General features: G+C 54.9%; 1 protein-coding gene across 2 annotated transcripts in view; it reads left to right on the top strand.

Moving 5' to 3' along the window:
- Window positions 1-11948, top strand: part of XPO6 (exportin 6) — a 71783-nt gene extending 59835 nt beyond the window's left edge. For both annotated transcript variants that reach the window (XM_075899073.1, XM_075899074.1), the window contains 9 exons: window positions 213-359; window positions 1643-1832; window positions 3116-3271; window positions 4702-4816; window positions 5700-5871; window positions 6311-6472; window positions 8912-9010; window positions 9781-10011; window positions 11249-11948. In XM_075899073.1, the coding sequence (XP_075755188.1) occupies window positions 213-359; window positions 1643-1832; window positions 3116-3271; window positions 4702-4816; window positions 5700-5871; window positions 6311-6472; window positions 8912-9010; window positions 9781-10011; window positions 11249-11350 (1374 nt within the window). In that variant the 3' untranslated portion in view covers window positions 11351-11948. The remainder of the gene's footprint in view (window positions 1-212; window positions 360-1642; window positions 1833-3115; window positions 3272-4701; window positions 4817-5699; window positions 5872-6310; window positions 6473-8911; window positions 9011-9780; window positions 10012-11248) is intronic.
- The last annotated feature ends 5180 nt before the right edge of the window (window positions 11949-17128 follow it).

The following is a 17128-nucleotide window of genomic DNA, read 5'->3' as shown; positions in this document are numbered from 1 at the left end:
GGGAAGGTGCTGACCTTTGTTCTGATTATAGGCCACTGGATTCTGACGTATGCTTGAAGGCTGCGTTGTGCACATGTTCGTGTAATGCCTGTCTTTCAGAACAGGCTCGGAGCGCTGTTGCATGCCCGTGCTGTGTGGCAGAAAGTCCAGCCTCTCCTTGAGACTGTAGGAATGCGTAACTGCCGAGCTTAACAGCTCCTGCTCTTTTTCAGGTGCAAGAGAAGCTGCTGCTGTCTGCCTGCCACTTGCTGGTCTCGTTAGCAACCACTGTGCGGCCAGTGTTCCTAATTAGTATCCCAGCAGTACAGAAAATTTTCAACAGAATCACAGACACCTCTGCTCAGCGGCTTCCTGACAAGGTGATGCTTGACTCTAACACAAATGCAGACTGTCCGTTTAATTGGATGTCCCGCAGAAACAATGCCACAGCTTTTACCAGCATGGTACATCCGTCTCAGGGAAAGAGAAGTTACTCCTGGCTTCTATAAACTTTGGGTGCAGTGATCCATATGTCCTGATAGGTCCATAGCTTTTAATTTTCAGAGTTGAAGTACTAAAAACGAGGAAAAACATACACCTCGAACTCACAAATCTCATTACCCAACATCTTAGCTTCCTGGAACTTGTACCTGATGTCCTGGCTTGTTTTATAGTGGCAAGAGCGCTGAAGTATCTGTACTTGATAGCTGGACCTCTGCATTCTAGGGCTGGCTGGGACTCATGGGGAGGAATAATCCTCAGTCTGCATTCCCAGTGCAAAGAATGATTTGTATTAAGGGGTATATCAAGGCCTTGGCAGAAAGCAGGGTCTCCTTCTGTGGGGACTGTACAAACCTAGCACGCATGTGTCCTAAAAACTTACACTACACACAGCAAGTCAGACAGTAGGTGGGAGCAAGGAAGCATTGTCCTGGGACTTGTATACATGACGCTGTGGGCTGTAGAGGGGCCAATTGCAGATCTAACTGCAGAGTGTGAACGCTGCTAGCACAAACTCGACGATGCTGAGTTGCATTAATGTATGTCCTCTTTCAAACGGGGCTGGATACCTTTCAGGGTACATCACACTGCGGTAAAACACCTGTGGCGCAGCCATGGCTGGCCTGGGCCAGATGACTGGCTGTGGCGCTATAACATAGCAAAGGGGAGGAGGATCTCACACCTGGGTTCCAGCCTGAGCCCAAACATCAGCCCTGAGTAGCAGCCCGCTAACCCAGACTCAGTGCTGCAGGTGTTTTAATGCAGTACAGAAATACCCCTAGTTCGCGCCAGCAGTGTCCCTGCAGGGCCGTTAGATCACAGCACTTCAGTGGGCTTTGCAATTAACATACCCATCGTTGAGGCTGCTGTGCAGCATAGACAGGGGCCTTGTTACTCACATGCAGAACTGAAGCGCAAAGATTGAGATGAATTGCTTACAGTTTCCCAGAAAGTCTGGGGACTGACCCCAGATCAGAGTCTGGATCTAGCATCTTAATCACAAGACTCCCCTTCCCATTTGTAGAGCTGTAAGAGCTGGCTTTGTTCAGGATTTGCACTGGACTTGCATTTCTGCATAAGATGTGAGGCCTCCCCCTTCCATGAGGTAGTAGCAGGTTCCTTAAAGCCGTGTTGTCAAGACTCAATGTTTCGTTGGTTCCAGGCCCAGGTACTGGTGTGCAGGGCGCTTTCCAATGTCCTGTTGCTGCCATGGCCAAACCTCCCCGAGAGCGAACAACAGTGGGCAGTCCGCTCCACCAACCATGCCAGTATGATCTCGGCCCTCACAAGGGAGTACCGCCACCTGAAAACCAGCGCCGTCCTGCCGCCCAGGAAAGTGCAGCTGGAGGACAGTAAGTGCTCTGTGTCCTACTAGGACCCACCTGCCGGGAAAGCTGCTGGTAGGGAGTGAGTAAGCAGACTTCCGCCAATCACTGCACTAGCTGGAATGCCTGGGCTCGGGAGGCAGAGCGTGAGCAGTTGGATCCCATGACTTAGTGTTTCCCAGCTTGCAGGGAGTGCTTTACAGGGCACTTGTGCGCCAGCGAGCTCTCATTGCCCTAAGAGCAGGGTCAAGTGTCGCTTTTAGCCTAGGCAGCAGAGATTGCATTATAAAAGACTCGAGCTGGCTGATGCACTAGTTGGGGGGGGGCTACCGTTCGGCTGTTATGCTGGAAATCCAGGTTGCAGGTTCCATTTCCAAAGAGTCCAGCTGTGAGAATTGCGAGGGATGGGGGGATCTGAGAGGAAAATAGGACGGCTCTCGTCAAGACTTAGTCATAGGAGCCTTATTGAGGAAGGAGAGTCAAAATTCCGTGTTCCAATGCATGTTGTGGGGCTTTCATTTTAGTTTAGTTGGGATCATTCAACTAAATACTGTTTGGAACCTGCATTATCGCTTACAGCTACACCTTTTAAAAACGAGTAGTCCTGGGCCACCTTCGAGGCTAACGAATATATAGATCATAGCATGAGCTTTGGTGGGCAAACCCACGTCGGAGGAGGTGATCTTGACACTAGACACAAAGCATACAAACATGGCACATTTTGGAGAGCAGTGGTCTGCTTCATGTAGGAGATGTGTGTGGGGGCTGGGCTGTCTGAATCCCAAAAGGACAGTTGATACTCCACAGAAAACTGCTTTGCAGCTTGAATTGGTCCAGTGTTTCCTCTGTCCCAAAGGTATTTACACAGTGCTTGCCTGCAGTATCTTCACTGCTGCTGTCATGACATGAGTCGTAAATTGATCCAATGCGTCACATTGTTCAAGCGAGCTTATTCCGTGTTTTCTTGTCTGGTTTTACTGTAACTAGCAAGGTAACTAGCAGGGTATTTAAACAAGGCCACTAATCCAACCTTTTTATGACCAGGGCCTCTGCCCCTTTATAGAAGCAGTGACCATTTGGATAAGCAAGGTACTTGAACACTGGGCTAGCACTCAGGATGTGAGTTGTCATCAGTAGGCCTAAAACTAGACACACTTCTTCTGTTGGGAGCTTGAGCTGGTTTATAGTCAACTTGTTGCAGAAAGACTTCTAGCTTTTGGCCATTGTAGCTAGTGATTTCCCCCACTTGGTTAGTTTCCTTATTGTCCCTGGCAAATCTCTCCTAATGCTTTCTCCATCTTGATTTGCAGCCAAAGTGATCATCCACCAGACGCTCAGTGTCTTAGAAGACGTTGTGGAGAGCATCTCTGGAGAGTCCACCAAGTCTCGGCAGATCTGTTATCAGTCACTGCAGGAATCCGTGCAGGTCTCGCTAGCCCTCTTCCCAGCTTTCATTCATCAGTCAGGTATAACAGCAAGACAAACTTGAATGCTGTGAGTAGCTCTCACGACCTACTGACAGATGGCCGAGACCCAGTCTGATCAAACTCGCCTTGACACACGCGTGATGTGCTTAGATTTGTTTCCCTATGTGAAATGGGAATCAGCAGCTTTTGAATCGGGAACTCTTGGGTTAAGCTGCATGCAATTGCTACTCCACCTGAGGAGGACGTAGTCCCAAAAGCTTGTGTAAGAGACTCCTCTGAATGCCCTACAGCTGCTCCTTGGGACCGGTCTCATGCCAGCCACACAGGGGAACAAACATGCGTAAAGGATTTCAAAGCAAAAATGTGTTTTGCACAGAATGTTACTTTGGCATTTACAAGATCTTCCGAGTCTCGAACAAGTGTGGAGGTGTAGCCTTGTTCAGACCAGACAGACCATACTTGCCTGCAAGGCTTGGGACTGCTTGTGAAGCAAAGAATCCAGGGTCAGAGCCAGGCCACAGAGGTCGCTGCTAACCTGTCTTCTCCTCAGTGGAGACGTCAGTTAACCTTGTGAAACTGGCTTTGCAGCCCATGAAGGCAGCTGGCAGCTACCCAGAGTACCCAGCACTTTACCATAAGAAGCACTAGGGCAGCCAGATAAGGCCATTGTGGTCACATCTGGTTCCTCAAAGAGAGGTGGCAGTTCCTGCAGTGGGGCAGGAATACAGAACTTTCCCCAGGGTGTATGTAGAAGTAAGGACTTGGGGTGTGGGAGGAGTGAGACAGGCGAGAGGACAACTTCAGATGCAAACAAAAGGCAATAGGATGAGCTGCGGTCACACTGGTCACCATTGCTTTCTGGGGGGGAGCTAGCAGGCAAGAGACCAACGACATGCTCTCGTGCAGTTGCAATATGTATCCCTGGGGGGACATGCACAGTGAAAGAAATGAGCGCATCCGACGTGAACATGGTTACCCAATCCAGTGTGCGAGACGGGGCTAGCACAAGACTTTGACTCTGCCGTGATAATCAGTTAAGCACACAACCATGTGCTGGGAATTAGCTCTGAACTCAGCCAAGTGTCTTCTAATTATTACAAAAATCAAACCAGCCAGCTTCTGTTTTCTCCTCCCACACAGGCAGTTTTTCAATGTTGTTACTTCCTGCTGAAGCTCTGACCGAGCGGGGCCCAGGAAGCACCGAGTAACAAAGTGGGTTCTCAGCTGTTGGCAGTAGTGGCTCCGTGGTACTGGCTGGATGTGTAAGACCCTTCCAGCTTGGCTCCCACCGGGCGTCGGGTCTTAAGCCTTTTGCATCAGCCCTGCATCTCCTCTCGCTTGCAATGTGATCCCAGCACGAATGAGCAAAGGGGAATTCAACAGAAGAGGAGCAGATCACTAGCAAAAAGAGGGGGCTTTAAAGCTGTCTCATGAACCCCTTCCCTTGCCTTTCTTGTGTCTATCTGTAGATGTGACCGATGAGACCCTGAGCTTCTTCCTCACCCTTTTCCAAGGACTGCGAGTACAGATGGGCGTGCCTTTCACTGAGCAGATCATACAGACCTTCCTAAACATGTTCACCAGGTACTGTCGCTTCGTTTCGGGCCTCACGCTGTTGGAAAGTTCCTTTCTTTACCTTGAGAACTTCTGCTGTAGGAGCAGCTTGCTGATTGGCCACTGTTCTAAATTGCCCATTCATATTTTCAGTCCCTCCCTCCCAAAAGTGCTTGGATTTCTTTCCCTGTCCCACAATAGGGAGGGAGGCAAAAATACGTCTGAGAAACTCCAGATGACTTGGAGTGAGGAAGCAGGTGACAGACACAAGAAGTTACCTCCTGCCCACAAAAGCAAATGAAATTCCCACACTCCTAAATAGGGGGCGACAGGCATTGTGTGAACAAAAGAGGGATGTTCAGTCTCTGAATCTGAAACCACATTCCAGAATTGATCTCTGCCTCCAGTGCAGGCCAAGACTGGGAGATCCTGCCCCTCTGAAGGAAAGCAACTTTCCCAGGCGACTGCGCTGTGCGTGGGACTATGAACAGCATCAGTCCCTCATTCAGGAAGGGTTAGGCTGTGCTGCTGCTGTTTCTAGGGGCGGAACAGACTGCCCACCAGTCGTTCGTCTGGGGCTTGCGCACGGATGCTGAGAGGCGCATTGAGGGAATGGCAAAGCTGTTACCATGCCCCATCGTTCAGACTGAAGCAGTATTGCAGAGCAGACTTCGTGTCCCCGTGCTTTGGTGCCGTTTCAAGTCTGTCTCGGGATGATTAGGGGACACTCACTGGAATCCTAAGTGGAAACCTGGAGTGTTTTGTGTCGCTCACTTAGAGCCAGCTCCCTCCTGAGATGTGCTACCCCCTAGCTACATGAGTGGCATTTCGCTGCTGCCACCTTCCAGCGTGTAGCGTGGCCGACGCGTCTCCTCCAGACGTCTGACAGCGGTGGTGGCTTTGTGTGTCTCAGAGAGCAGTTGGCGGAGAGCATCCTGCATGAGGGCAGCACCGGCTGCCGCGTGGTGGAGAAGTTTCTGAAGATTCTGCAGGTGGTGGTACAGGAGCCCGGCCAAGTGTTCAAGCCTTTTTTACCCAGCATCATCTCGCTGTGCATGGAACAGGTCTACCCCATCATTGCAGAGGTAGGACAGCTCCCATACAGCAGGTTCAGTGAGTGGCCACTTAAACTCCTGAGTGGCAGAGAGGGGAAAAGCAATTTTCTTGTGACAGTCTGAGCCACCGGCTGGCGTGAGCTGGGGCAGAAATAATGCTAGACCTGGGTTGAGGTCATTGCAAAATAACTATGAAGAAGCTAAGTTTGCAGGTGTGCTTGCGGCACGGCTTCAGGCCTCGCTGCGGGTACAGTGGGCTTTTTGCCTGGCCAGACGAGCCCTAGAGGACTATGAGCTTTGAGTTCTTGGTCACCAGCTCAGGCCTTTCCTATAATGTTGCACCTCTGGTCTGGATTACTGTTCTGAATGGCCACCTGCATGTCACGGGGAAGAGCTGTGAGTAGCGGGAGCCACTAAATGAGCTGCCTTCTGGCTGAGCAATGTATTCCAAGATTCTTTCTCTCCCTAGCGCTCCTCTCCTGATGTCAAAGCAGAGTTATTTGAGCTGCTTTTCCGGGTCCTCCATCACAACTGGCGGTTCTTCTTCAAGTCGAGCGTTCTGGCAAGTGTCCAGAGGGGGATAGCAGAGGAACAGATGGAGAACGAAGCACAGTTCAGTGCCATCATGCAGGTAACTCAACGGCGCTCATACTGTGAGAGCTTAGGGTTTCTTGGCGGGATGTAGTGCTCACTGGAGCAGGCAATTAGAAACTCACAGAGTTGACTCGAACTAGGATTAACAGGGGGAGTCCTCGTTTCACAGCCAAGGAGATGTTAGCTGCTGCTTTGACTATTGTCCTTGTGGGTGCTTCACTTCAGGTATCGGTGTGCCCCATGCCATCAATCGGAGATTTTCAGAAGCCGTGTCCATCCAAGCTGCATGTATGCATTGGTCATCTCGCAGCTCTGTTGGCCTGCTGACCAGCGAGCACTAGGGACCCTCAGTTCCTGCTCCGTCGTCCTCTGCCTAAGATGGAGCTTTGCAGCGGGGCACCAACGTCTTCTCAGGCAATCTGTAAAACAGTAAATTAGTTACGTTAGTTTTCCTTCACAATAGTTGTGAAAGAGTTTAAAACAATTGTTTTCTTCAGTCTCCTTTCTTTTGGAACATTCTGGCTCTGAGCTGCGGCTCCTGTCGTGAGGTAAGGCCGATCTGATGGACACTTCCTGTGTCCAATGTCTTGATGCGTTGTACATCCTGCAGAAGTGCACTCGCTAGAGTAGCCTCAAAGGCAGCCAGATGGGACCGGGATCTACCTTTCAAATTGATTTTGCTGGAAAAGTCTCTTCACCTTCGCCCTGAGTCGGAGGAAGTCACTCCTCCATCAGGGGCTCTCTTCACCTGCTCCAGGCAGCTCGATCCTCAGCAGTAACGAGGAAAAAAGCGTCGGCCTCTCCTCGCAGCAAATGCAGAAAGAGGCAGCCTCCAGGGAGATTGCTGTCCTCCGGGACAGTCTCCTCGCGGGCAAACACCTTCAGATCTCCAGACCCCTCTGGCACCGTCGGCTGCAGCACCTCTGCCACGTGCAGCTTGAGAAAAGAGGAGTGGAGGCATAAACTGAGACACACCTCCTCTGTGACACTGACCACGCTGGTGTGTCTGCATGGAGACCCTCCCCCTAGGCTATTCCAGCACCCGTGGTCCTGCCGGCACCAGCTGCCTCCTCTGCACCATTGGTGTCCTCAGCCACGGGTGGGCTCTGTGGCAGGGAAGGAACGGGTTCAGGGTGTGTGCGTGGTCAGAGCAGCAGTGGCACCTCGAGATGACCAACGTGCACTCTCAGCCCTGAGGGACATGGCTACGAAAAATCACCGCTTGGCGGTGCAGGGATGCACGGACACCTGAAGTTGAGCGCCCACATCTTGGAGACCCTCGGTTACTGCACAAGGGGAGGGAATGTTCACGCGTGAGCTGTGTGGCCGTGTGGCAAGCTGCAGAATATCTTACCGTGGGGAAAGGGAAAGGGGACTAATCCTCTCGGTGGGTCACTCCCTCGGTGTGGGGTCCTGCACTGCAGTGCTGCCTCGCTGGTACCTTCGCCACGCACCTCTTGACTTGCAGTAGGACAACCTGGCAGTGAGGAAAAGCTCGTATGGTCCTAATGTGCCTCTTCGAGGGTTGCATTGACTGGTTACTATACCATGTGCCACATTTAGCAAAGATAACTCCGTGGGCTCTGCTCTTACGAATAGAGAAGAGAAATGAGCTAGAACAACCGTTGGTAGCGCCTACAGCATCCTTTCCAGCCTGGGAAGGCAGAGTCCTAAAGCCCATAAGACTTCCTTGTTTCAGGTTTGAGTCTGGCATGTACCCGAACCGCTCAGACCTGTGGGTATTTCATCTTTAAGGGCAGGCTTAGCTCTCCAAAGCCTTAATGCAACTTGCACCAAATTCAAAGCCTCATCCCAATCGATATAGCCCACTCGGGCTGTCTGACGCAATGCCCTTCACCTCCTGCCTACTTCAGAGCAAACAGAGCCTTGCACCATGCCCCCGAGTGCTGGCGTCTGGCAGCTCATACCCGGCAGTAAGTTCCAGAGGGCAGAGCCATCCATTGAGAGGTCAAATCAAAGGCCTGTCCACAAAACTGCCTGCGCTTAGGAGTGATCTCTCTGGTTCTAGAGGTGGGGTTAGCCAGGTGTTTAAAACAAAACCCCAACATGCACACGTTCCCTCTCCCCAGCCCACAGAGCTCACTTAGCGCTGGAAGGGCCCTCCAACAGCCCTCAGGCTCTGGCTTGGGGGGAAGTGGTGGTTGGGCTTGTAGGGGCCAAAGCACTAGTTCTGCCACACGGGTGTGTCTGAAAGGAGACGGCTCCCTTGTCCTCCTGAGCCTGGCTGCTCAGCAGCAGCACCCAGCGGGAGAGCACAGCCGGGGTCAGGGATAAGGGCAGAACAGCTGGTTCAGGAACACGAGCTGAGCCTGCAAAGCTCAGACAAATGGTGCATGCTCTGATGCCAGGAGATCCAGTCCGGCCCCGAGTCACTCGTGTATAGACCGGGCCTGTCTGACAGACCTGCATGCCGGCCGTTCTCGTTCCGTCGCCTAAAACCAGGCTCCTTCCCTAGGCGTTTGGCCAGTCCTTCCTGCAGCCAGACATTCACCTCTTCAAACAGAACCTCTTCTACCTGGAGACCCTGAATGCCAAGCAGAAGCTGTACCACAAGGTGAGTCCCAGTTGGCCAACCCTGTGTCCGCCGTGTGCAGCAACATTCCCCTCTGCCTCTTGCCCTGGTGTCTGGACCAAAAGAGATCCCATCACGGCACTGGTCACAGTAACAACTGGCGGGCTCTGGGGTAGAGCATCCCCCAAAATGGGGCACAGAATAGGTGGGCCCCCACCATCAATTCACCTCTCCAAGGCATGCAGAAAGGGGAAGAGAGCGAGTCCAGATAGGAGCTTCCCCCTTGTGGAATCTGCCGTCCATCCCAAGAGCTGGGGAGAAGCCGGGTATGGGACAAACAGAAGGACCCAAACTCTTGTCCCTCGGGGTTTGAATGTGGCCAGGGCTGGCTTTGGGGGCTGGGGTTCGGACTCAGTGGGGGAGGCTAATGATCGCTGTGTGGGCTGGAAGGAGAAAGGGGCTTGTTGATCTGCTCAGGTAGTAGATACTTAAAATGCCGGGGTGCTGAGTGGGGCCAAATTCACCCCTGCCTGGTCCCAGGGATCCCTTTGGCTCCCTGTTCCGGCCCTGCAGACTCGGCATGCTGCGCTGGGTCTGTTCCTAAGCGGCAGCTGACATCCTAGAGAAACCAATGAGGCCTCCCGCAGAGTGGCGGAGGTGCAGCTCGGCTTGCGGCCTTGCTCTGGCCTTTGCCCGGGAGCGTTGCCACTGCTCTGGGCGGGTGGGCTGCCGTGGCGTTGGACTGGCTCAGCCCGACGCCGCGCAGGGGCCTGGCAGCGGGAGGATGTGACTCTGCTTCTCTTGCCCTGCAGAAGATCTTCCGGACGACCATGCTGTTTCAGTTTGTGAACGTGCTGCTCCAGGTGCTGGTGCACAAATCGCATGACCTGTTGCAGGAAGAGATTGGCATTGCCATCTACAACATGGCCTCGGTGGACTTTGATAGCTTCTACTCCGCCTTTCTGCCGGAGTTCTTAGCCAGCTGTGACGGCGTGGACTCCAACCAGAAAAACGTCCTGGGAAGGAACTTCAAAATGGACAGGGTAAGAGCAGCGACGCTGCAGAGGGATTCCCGCTGGGCCAGGTACAAGCATGTCATGGCGCAGTCACCGCCAGCGGCAGAGCTGACCGCTGCAAATTCCCCCCAGATGTCAGGGGTCTCCCAGAATGGCCACTGATGGCGGGCGGCTTTACTAGCGTCCTCTGCCTGCCACTGGGATTTCCTAGGGCAGCTAGAGAATCCAGCCATGGTCTTGTCGCAAATGGTCCCTTGCCCAGCCAAGAGCTACGCTAGCAATTTGCCTGGCGCTCAAGGGCTGAGTGAAGCTGTAATGGTGTAGCTGCAATCTCACCCATCTCCTGCAGGCCTCTTGGGAACAGGTGACTGGGAGTGGAGGGGCTGTAATCTCCCCAGGGTGCCCAAACTTGCGAGACACACAGCAGTGGCAACAGATCAGCTTCCAAGCTCCTGTGTGCACATGGCTGTTAGGTCCTTCCGGACGAGGAGGGGGTTTGTATGGAGGGGGGCAGGAAACCTGGAAGAAGTGACTCTGGCTACATCTACACTGGCGGCTTCTTGTGCAAAACACTTCCACGAGCGCGTCCACACTGCCACGTGCTTTTGCACAAGAGCATCCATGGCAGCGTGAACGCTCTCTTGTGCAAGAAAGCTCCGATGGCCATTTTAACCATAGGGGCTTCTTGCGCAAGAAATTCATGTTGCCTGTCTACACTGGCCTCTTGCGCAAGAGGGCTTATTCCTCGGGGAGAGCGGAATAACTCTTCCGGCAGAAGCCCTGTTTTCCGACGCTGGATGGTACATTTACGTGCGCAAGAACGCGCGTGTAGTGTGGACAGCCGGCAGGTTTTTGCGCAAGAGCAGCTGCCAGTGTAGACGTAGCCTCCGGATTTCCTTGCTGGCTTCTAAACTAGCCAAATGCAGGAGCAAGGTGGGAGTCTTTGCTTCCCTGTGCCCTACAGCCCGAGGAGTCCTGGGAAACGCAGGAGGCTCCTCCCTGGCCACACGAAGCCAGCTCATGTTCTGCAGCCTAGGCACACTAAGAAACCAGTCCTGTTACTAAACCCCAGGATGGTGCCCTGGGGGGACCCGCCACGGGGTGTTCTCCTGGCAGCTCCAGGAGAGCTGGGTTACGGGTAAACAAATGGGCGCTTTTATCTTAAGGGCGATGATTTGCTAGGACGGTGCCAGTCCGGCTCCCTCTGCCCGGAGGCTGCAGGCACTGCTCCATTGTCCTGTAACGGCTGCTTGATCTTCCCCAGGACCTGCCGTCTTTCACCCAGAATGTGCACAGGCTGGTGAACGACTTGCGCTACTACAGACTCTGCAATGACAGTTTGCCCCCCGGCACGGTGAAGCTATAGTGTCTGCACTGGACTCGTGTTTGGAGCACTGTACAGAATGGATTTGTACTTTTTATGGTCACCACCTCCTCTCCTCCCTGATCTCGTCAGCACTGCAGCGTGATGCGCATGGGCCCACGTTCCTGGATTCGCGCCCCACCAGGCTTCCTTGTCCCACCCAGAACCCGTCCCCCATCGAGTCAGCAGCACTGCCTGCAAGAGTGTGTCTTAACGCCAACCTCGGGCATTCCCGCCACGTGAAAAGTCACCTTGCCGGGTCCTTGTTTTGCTACCGTAGCACTTTGTTGCGTCTGGAGATTTCGGCGAGTCGTCCTGATGGATCTGGGGTGTGTCAATCATGAGGCAAAAACTCCAAAGACAACTTCAGACATTCGCACCTTCGCATCATTCCGCCTTCCCGCCCGGCTCCCGGAGGAGGATTGCGATGTCGAGCCTGGTTCGGCACCCTCACTCCCCTTTGGTTTTAAATTGCCTTGAAGCTGCCCTGCCATTTTCAGGGATTTTGAGACTTGTGGTTTTTTTTAATGTTTTCTCATCATTCCATTGTGATACTAAAACATGCTTAATGGAAATAAAGTGCTTCCTTGGTTGTTTTAAATCGCTTCTCCCCTCTTCGCTCCAGCAAGCTGCTTTGCTAGATGGAAAAGCATCTCTGACCATGGGGAGAGGCGCTGGGTTGTTGCCCTCCTGCCCTTCCCCCAAAGGGAAGAAAGGTTCAAAAAGCACAATGCTGCGGCGTAGGATACTTGGACGGAAGGTTCATCTTGGGAGCCCAAGGGATTTTTACCTTGGTGGTTGGGCTGTGGGTAAAAAGTCCAGCAGTCTCCATTCAGAGATGCCTGATGGTCTTGGTAGCACTTCATGCTCTTTGCTTTTATGCTCTCTAACTTCTGTGATGGTCCAGTGTGAATGGGACTTCATCTGGGGGCTTTTGTCTGGTCCCCACTAGGATGGTCTAGAACCAGGACTGAGCGATTCGTGTACCCTCGATTCAGAATGTAGAATCCCATTTGATTAGTTAACTGGTTAAACGTGTTAGTCAATTAAACGGGGCGGGGGTGGGGGCGGCTCTAGCCCAGCTGGACCTGCCCGCAGCAGCTGGGTGGGGGGAACTGCTTCAGCCCCTGCTGGTTAACCATAGCCAGTTAACCCTTCCCATCGCTACCCTTGTGTCTGTGGATTTGCGCTCACCGCCGAGGGAGCAGTGCTGCCGGTTGGAAGAGAGCGCTGGTTTCTGTGGTGCACCCGGAAACGTCAGGCAGGTTTCCCTGAGGTGATAGGTACCTGACAGAGTTCCCGGCGCGAGAGCCCGTCTCGCACTGCTCTGTTGGCAAAGAGCCTGCCACTGGCCATGCTAGTGCAATGGAGTTCCTAAAGGGGCCTTTGGGGGAGCAGGAAAGTGGCTGAGTCCCACTCTGCAAGAGGGCTCAGTCCTAATCTGGTTCTGAGAGCTCCGCTTCCATCTGGTGCTCCTGAATCCAGGCTCTGCAGCTCCGCAAGGAGCTAGCTGGCAGGCAGTCGGGGCTGCAGAGATGCCCGTGGGTGCTCAAGGAGGTACGTCCACAGTGGCGTTGCCTTCTGCCAGGACCGCAGCCCTGCTATTTCAGTGCACTGCTTCCCGGGCTGGTGCCCATTGAGTGCCTTTGCAAACTACCTAGTGATCACAGGAAAATATTGACCAGGGATGGAAGGGCACGTTTTCCCTGGACTGAACCATTAAGCAGTGGCAGTCCCCTGGAAGGAATCCAGGCTGGGATGACGGGGTCCTGGAGCCCATGCTTAAAACTCCCAAGCCTTATTCATCCATGAAAAGAGTCAAAAAGGCACCAAGGTCATTGTGCTTTGCAGGTCCCCGTGTGGCGGCTAGTCTCACTACCAAAGGAGAGTCTCCTCTGGGGCTCAGAAGTTCCCTTTGCCCTGCGACCGTCAGCCTGAAATTGGATGCCTGTCCCTCTGCCAGCGTGGGAGGTCACTGCGTTGTCAGGCAGAGTTGCTCTTCCATGAGAAAAGCTTTGGTCTCTGGTGGTAATTGGAGACCCTGGTCCTTGCATTCTGTGGGCTGTCCCAGACTTTTCCCGCCTGCCCCAGTGTTCCACCACGGCCTCCCTGGCAGGCAGACCCCAGTGCATGTGGCTCGGGATGGTCTTTCTGCTCTCCCTCCCCATCGTTGTGGGGCCTGGGCGTGGCCCAACGGCTTAACTTGGCCTCCAGCCCTGCTGGCTGAGGGAGGCCAGTGGCGGGTGAGAGGGCTGTACCCCAGCTAGTACAGCGCCTGGAAGAGCCTAGGAAACGTGTGAACTAAAGCCGTGAAATTCCTGCAAAATTCTTTCCAATTAAACCCAAAAGTCTGTCCGTCCGTCCCCCTCCTCTTCCCCCCCCCCCCATTGCTCGTGATTCCTGGGGTTTTCCTTTGGTGCTGGTCAGCAGGCTCCCCGCCCGGCGAGCTCCATCAGCCTGTTACAGCTCTGAGGGGAATGAAGCTTTGTCGGGAAGGGAGGATGTTTCCACTGGCTGCTGGAGATGCTGCAGGGAACGGGGTGCCACCCTCCCGAGGGACTGGGTGACGGGTACTGGGAGCAGAGGGCCCTGCGCAGTCCCTGTGTGGAGCGTCAGCACCAGGAGAGAGTCCTTGATACTTTGCTTCTTTAAAAGAAAACAACTCTCCTGGAGCCATGGTTCTGGGAGCAACGACCTGCCACCTTGCAGCGAGCGGTGCCGTTTGCCCTGGGAACGCGGCCAGATCCGGGGCTGTTTGGGGAGCGACTGCTGCAAAGGTTTCATGCTGGGGGCCAGCAGAGACGCTGAGCCCAGTGGGAGCAGGCCAGGAATGTGGCTAGGAGGAGTATCGAATGGCCTCGCTGTGGAGCCGGAAAAGGGGAAGGCAGCCCCGTCTCCTTGGCTAGTGATAATGCTGCTGGGCAACAAATTCCCACACTGCTGCTTGCGACGTGCGTTGCTCTTTTCTCTAGTTGTGTTGGGAGAAAGAGATGAGGTGTCCTTGGTATCAGGCTGGAGCACGCCCTGGGCATGGGCAGCACAGGTGTCTGGTTGCATTGACCAATGCCGGTGGGATGACTGTGGATTAAGCTTGGTGTAACTGGCCATTGAGTCAGTCCTGAGGAGACTCTTCCCTCTGTAACAGGGCAGCCACCTTCTTCTGCCCTGAAACCAAATGCCCTTGTGCAAAAACTTCCTACCTGTCAGGGGGGTTAAACACTGGAATGAGTTGCCCAGGGAGGCTGTGGAATCCCCATCCCTGGAGATATTTCAGAGCAGGTTGGACACACACCTGTCAGGGATGATCTAGACGGTGCATGGTCCTGCCGGGAGGGCAGGGGACTGGACTTGATCTCTCGAGGGCCCTTCCAGTTCTAGTGTTTCTGATCCTAGGATTTGCTGATGCCCTGGTGTATATCGGGACCATCTGGAAGGAGGTGGGAGGCAGAGAACACCCCTTCCTCACTGGTACATCCCCTATTGGAATCAAAAACCCTCCCTGGCCAAAGCCAATGGTCTGAGTCCATTTCCTGGTGACTTCATGTCCAGCCTGGCTCCCTGGTGCGCAGCGTCAGCAGAGAAGTTAGCAGTCGGGGGACACTGAGACCAGCTCCTATTCCCCCAGGGAGCTGGTGCATCTACCAGCCGGGGGATGGCAGGAAGCTTTGACACAGTTGCAGGCTCTGCAGTGCTGTTGGTCTGTGAACATCCCCCTCTTCCATTTGCGGAAGCCTGGGCAGCGGCAGATGGTTTCCACTGACAGGAAATGAGAGGCCAGCTCTCCAAGTTCAGTCTAGCCTCAGCAGGTTGCTCCCTGCATGGTGGGAGTCTAGAAGAGCGGTTACCTTTGTCCCCCTGTCTCCACTTGCTGGCCTCCTAGGAGGGGGAGAAGGGAAAGGCAGGTCAGGCATCAGATGGGAGAGCGGTGGGGACTTTCCCTTCGCTGGCCATGTGTTGTCTGCTCAGAGGGTCAGGCTGGTGACGGGAGGGAGAACGCACCCGGTTCTTCCCGAGCTGCTGCTCTGGAGCCGGCTGCTGTCAGGACAGCGAGAGAAGCAGCATTTATAGCCTGCCACTCTGTAACCCACAGCTGGACTTGGAGCGGGATTGGGGATTGCCCTGCCCCAAAGAAAACCCCTTCTCCTGAGTGCATGGCCAATCCTTCGCCTTCGCCTGCTTGGCCACTGCCTCCTGCCCCAAGGAGTTGGACTGCTTTGTGCCTCCATGTTTGGCCTCTATCAGTGAAGTGAGCCTTCCCCTAAGGCCTCTTCTCTTCCCCTCTCATTTCTCCCAGCTCCTGCCTTTGGTCCCCTTGCTGGCCCTGTCCAGAGCAGGGAGCTGGACTCCGCTCTCCATGCAACTGGAGTGTGTGGTGCCGGACCAGAGAGATTCAACTGGTAATATAATCAGATGCAAACCTCTGGGTTAGCAGCCTCTCTCAGTAGTGAGCGCCTGGAGAGCGTGAGCCTGTTCTCCACATTCCTACTCAATTAAATATTTCTGTTCATTAGGAAAGGCCTCCAGTTGGGCTTCTAGCTGGCTTGGAGTGGTGGGGGTGGTCTCTGGTTCTCAGGGCTGCAGGAGTCACGCTGATAGCTGTCCTGCCATCAGCATGCAGAGGATGCTGATCCTCCCAGAGGCTGTCTGCTCCCGTCACTACACCCCACCCATGTTGGCAGAGTGGGCACTCGCCACAGGGAGGCTGGCAGAGAAGCAGCAGGCCAGACCTGCGATGCAGGGCTAATGTGGGGGTCTGGTCTGTTCTCACGCTAGGCGCATGGCAGTGGGCTGAGCAGGAGCAGTGACTCACCCTCTTGTTAGTGCGTGATCGGGCACCTCGGGGAGAGCGCAGCAGCTGCCCGAAGTTTAAAATCTGTCCCCATGTGCACAAGTGTTCAAGGCGGGGCCAGCGTCTAAGCAGCCCACCCTGCAGGCGCCTCCTTCTGTGCAACTTCGGGCCCCTGGGGCAGAGCCTGGAAGCTGAAGCTGAGTGGGGTGCGAAGGCCACTCCCGGTGACCCATGCAGCGAGAGGAAGGCCCGGCCACGGGGAGGACAGACCTGAAGGGTGAGTGAGCTGGGGCTGCCCTACCCAGAGTCCTCCGGACTGATGCAAAGCGGGCAGAGGCACCCATGCCTCGAGGAGGGGGGATGGGGCTGCGTTTTGTCGGTGGGAGCAGAGCCCCAGCTGCTATGGGAAGGGCTCCAGAGAGTTCAGAGGGGAGGGAGGGAGGGATGACACCTGCCTGCCTGGAAGGTCACAGGCTACGGGGGCAGGCCAAGAACTGTAGTCAGGGCTCCAGCCTTTGCAGGCACCATGGCAGCCGATCAAAAGCCACCTGTTGCCATCGGTGGGCCTAGTCCCCAGCCCCTTTCTCCTACGCCCTGTTTCCTATGCCCTGTACTGCACTGCATCCGTCTGCTGTGCAGCCCCCCCCCCCCCCCCCCCAGCGCCTCCCAACTACCTGCTCTCTGCCCCGGGCCGCCTCCTCCCCGGCCCCACTTCGGGCTGCAAATCGGGGGGGGGGGGGGGGGGGAGCCAGCTAGGAAGTGGTCCCAGGCTATCGATGCTTTAACGCCAGCGGGCCTGCCTTGGCCTCCAGGCCTGCCCCTGGGTGCGTGAGACCCAAGCCCCTCCAGTGTGGGTCCCCGTGCGGCGCCCATCACCGGGACTTCGGGCCGCAGGAGCCAGGCCCGGGGCGGAGGCAGCGCAGCGCAGCGGGGCCCGGCCGTGGGGCTGGCGCCGCGTCCTCTTTAAGGGGTGGGGCGGAACCCGGCCCCTC

This window comes from Pelodiscus sinensis, chromosome 16 (assembly GCF_049634645.1).
Source record: "Pelodiscus sinensis isolate JC-2024 chromosome 16, ASM4963464v1, whole genome shotgun sequence".
In the NCBI taxonomy this organism is placed as follows: Eukaryota; Metazoa; Chordata; order Testudines; family Trionychidae; genus Pelodiscus; species Pelodiscus sinensis.
This window is presented reverse-complemented; position numbering and strand designations above follow the sequence as displayed.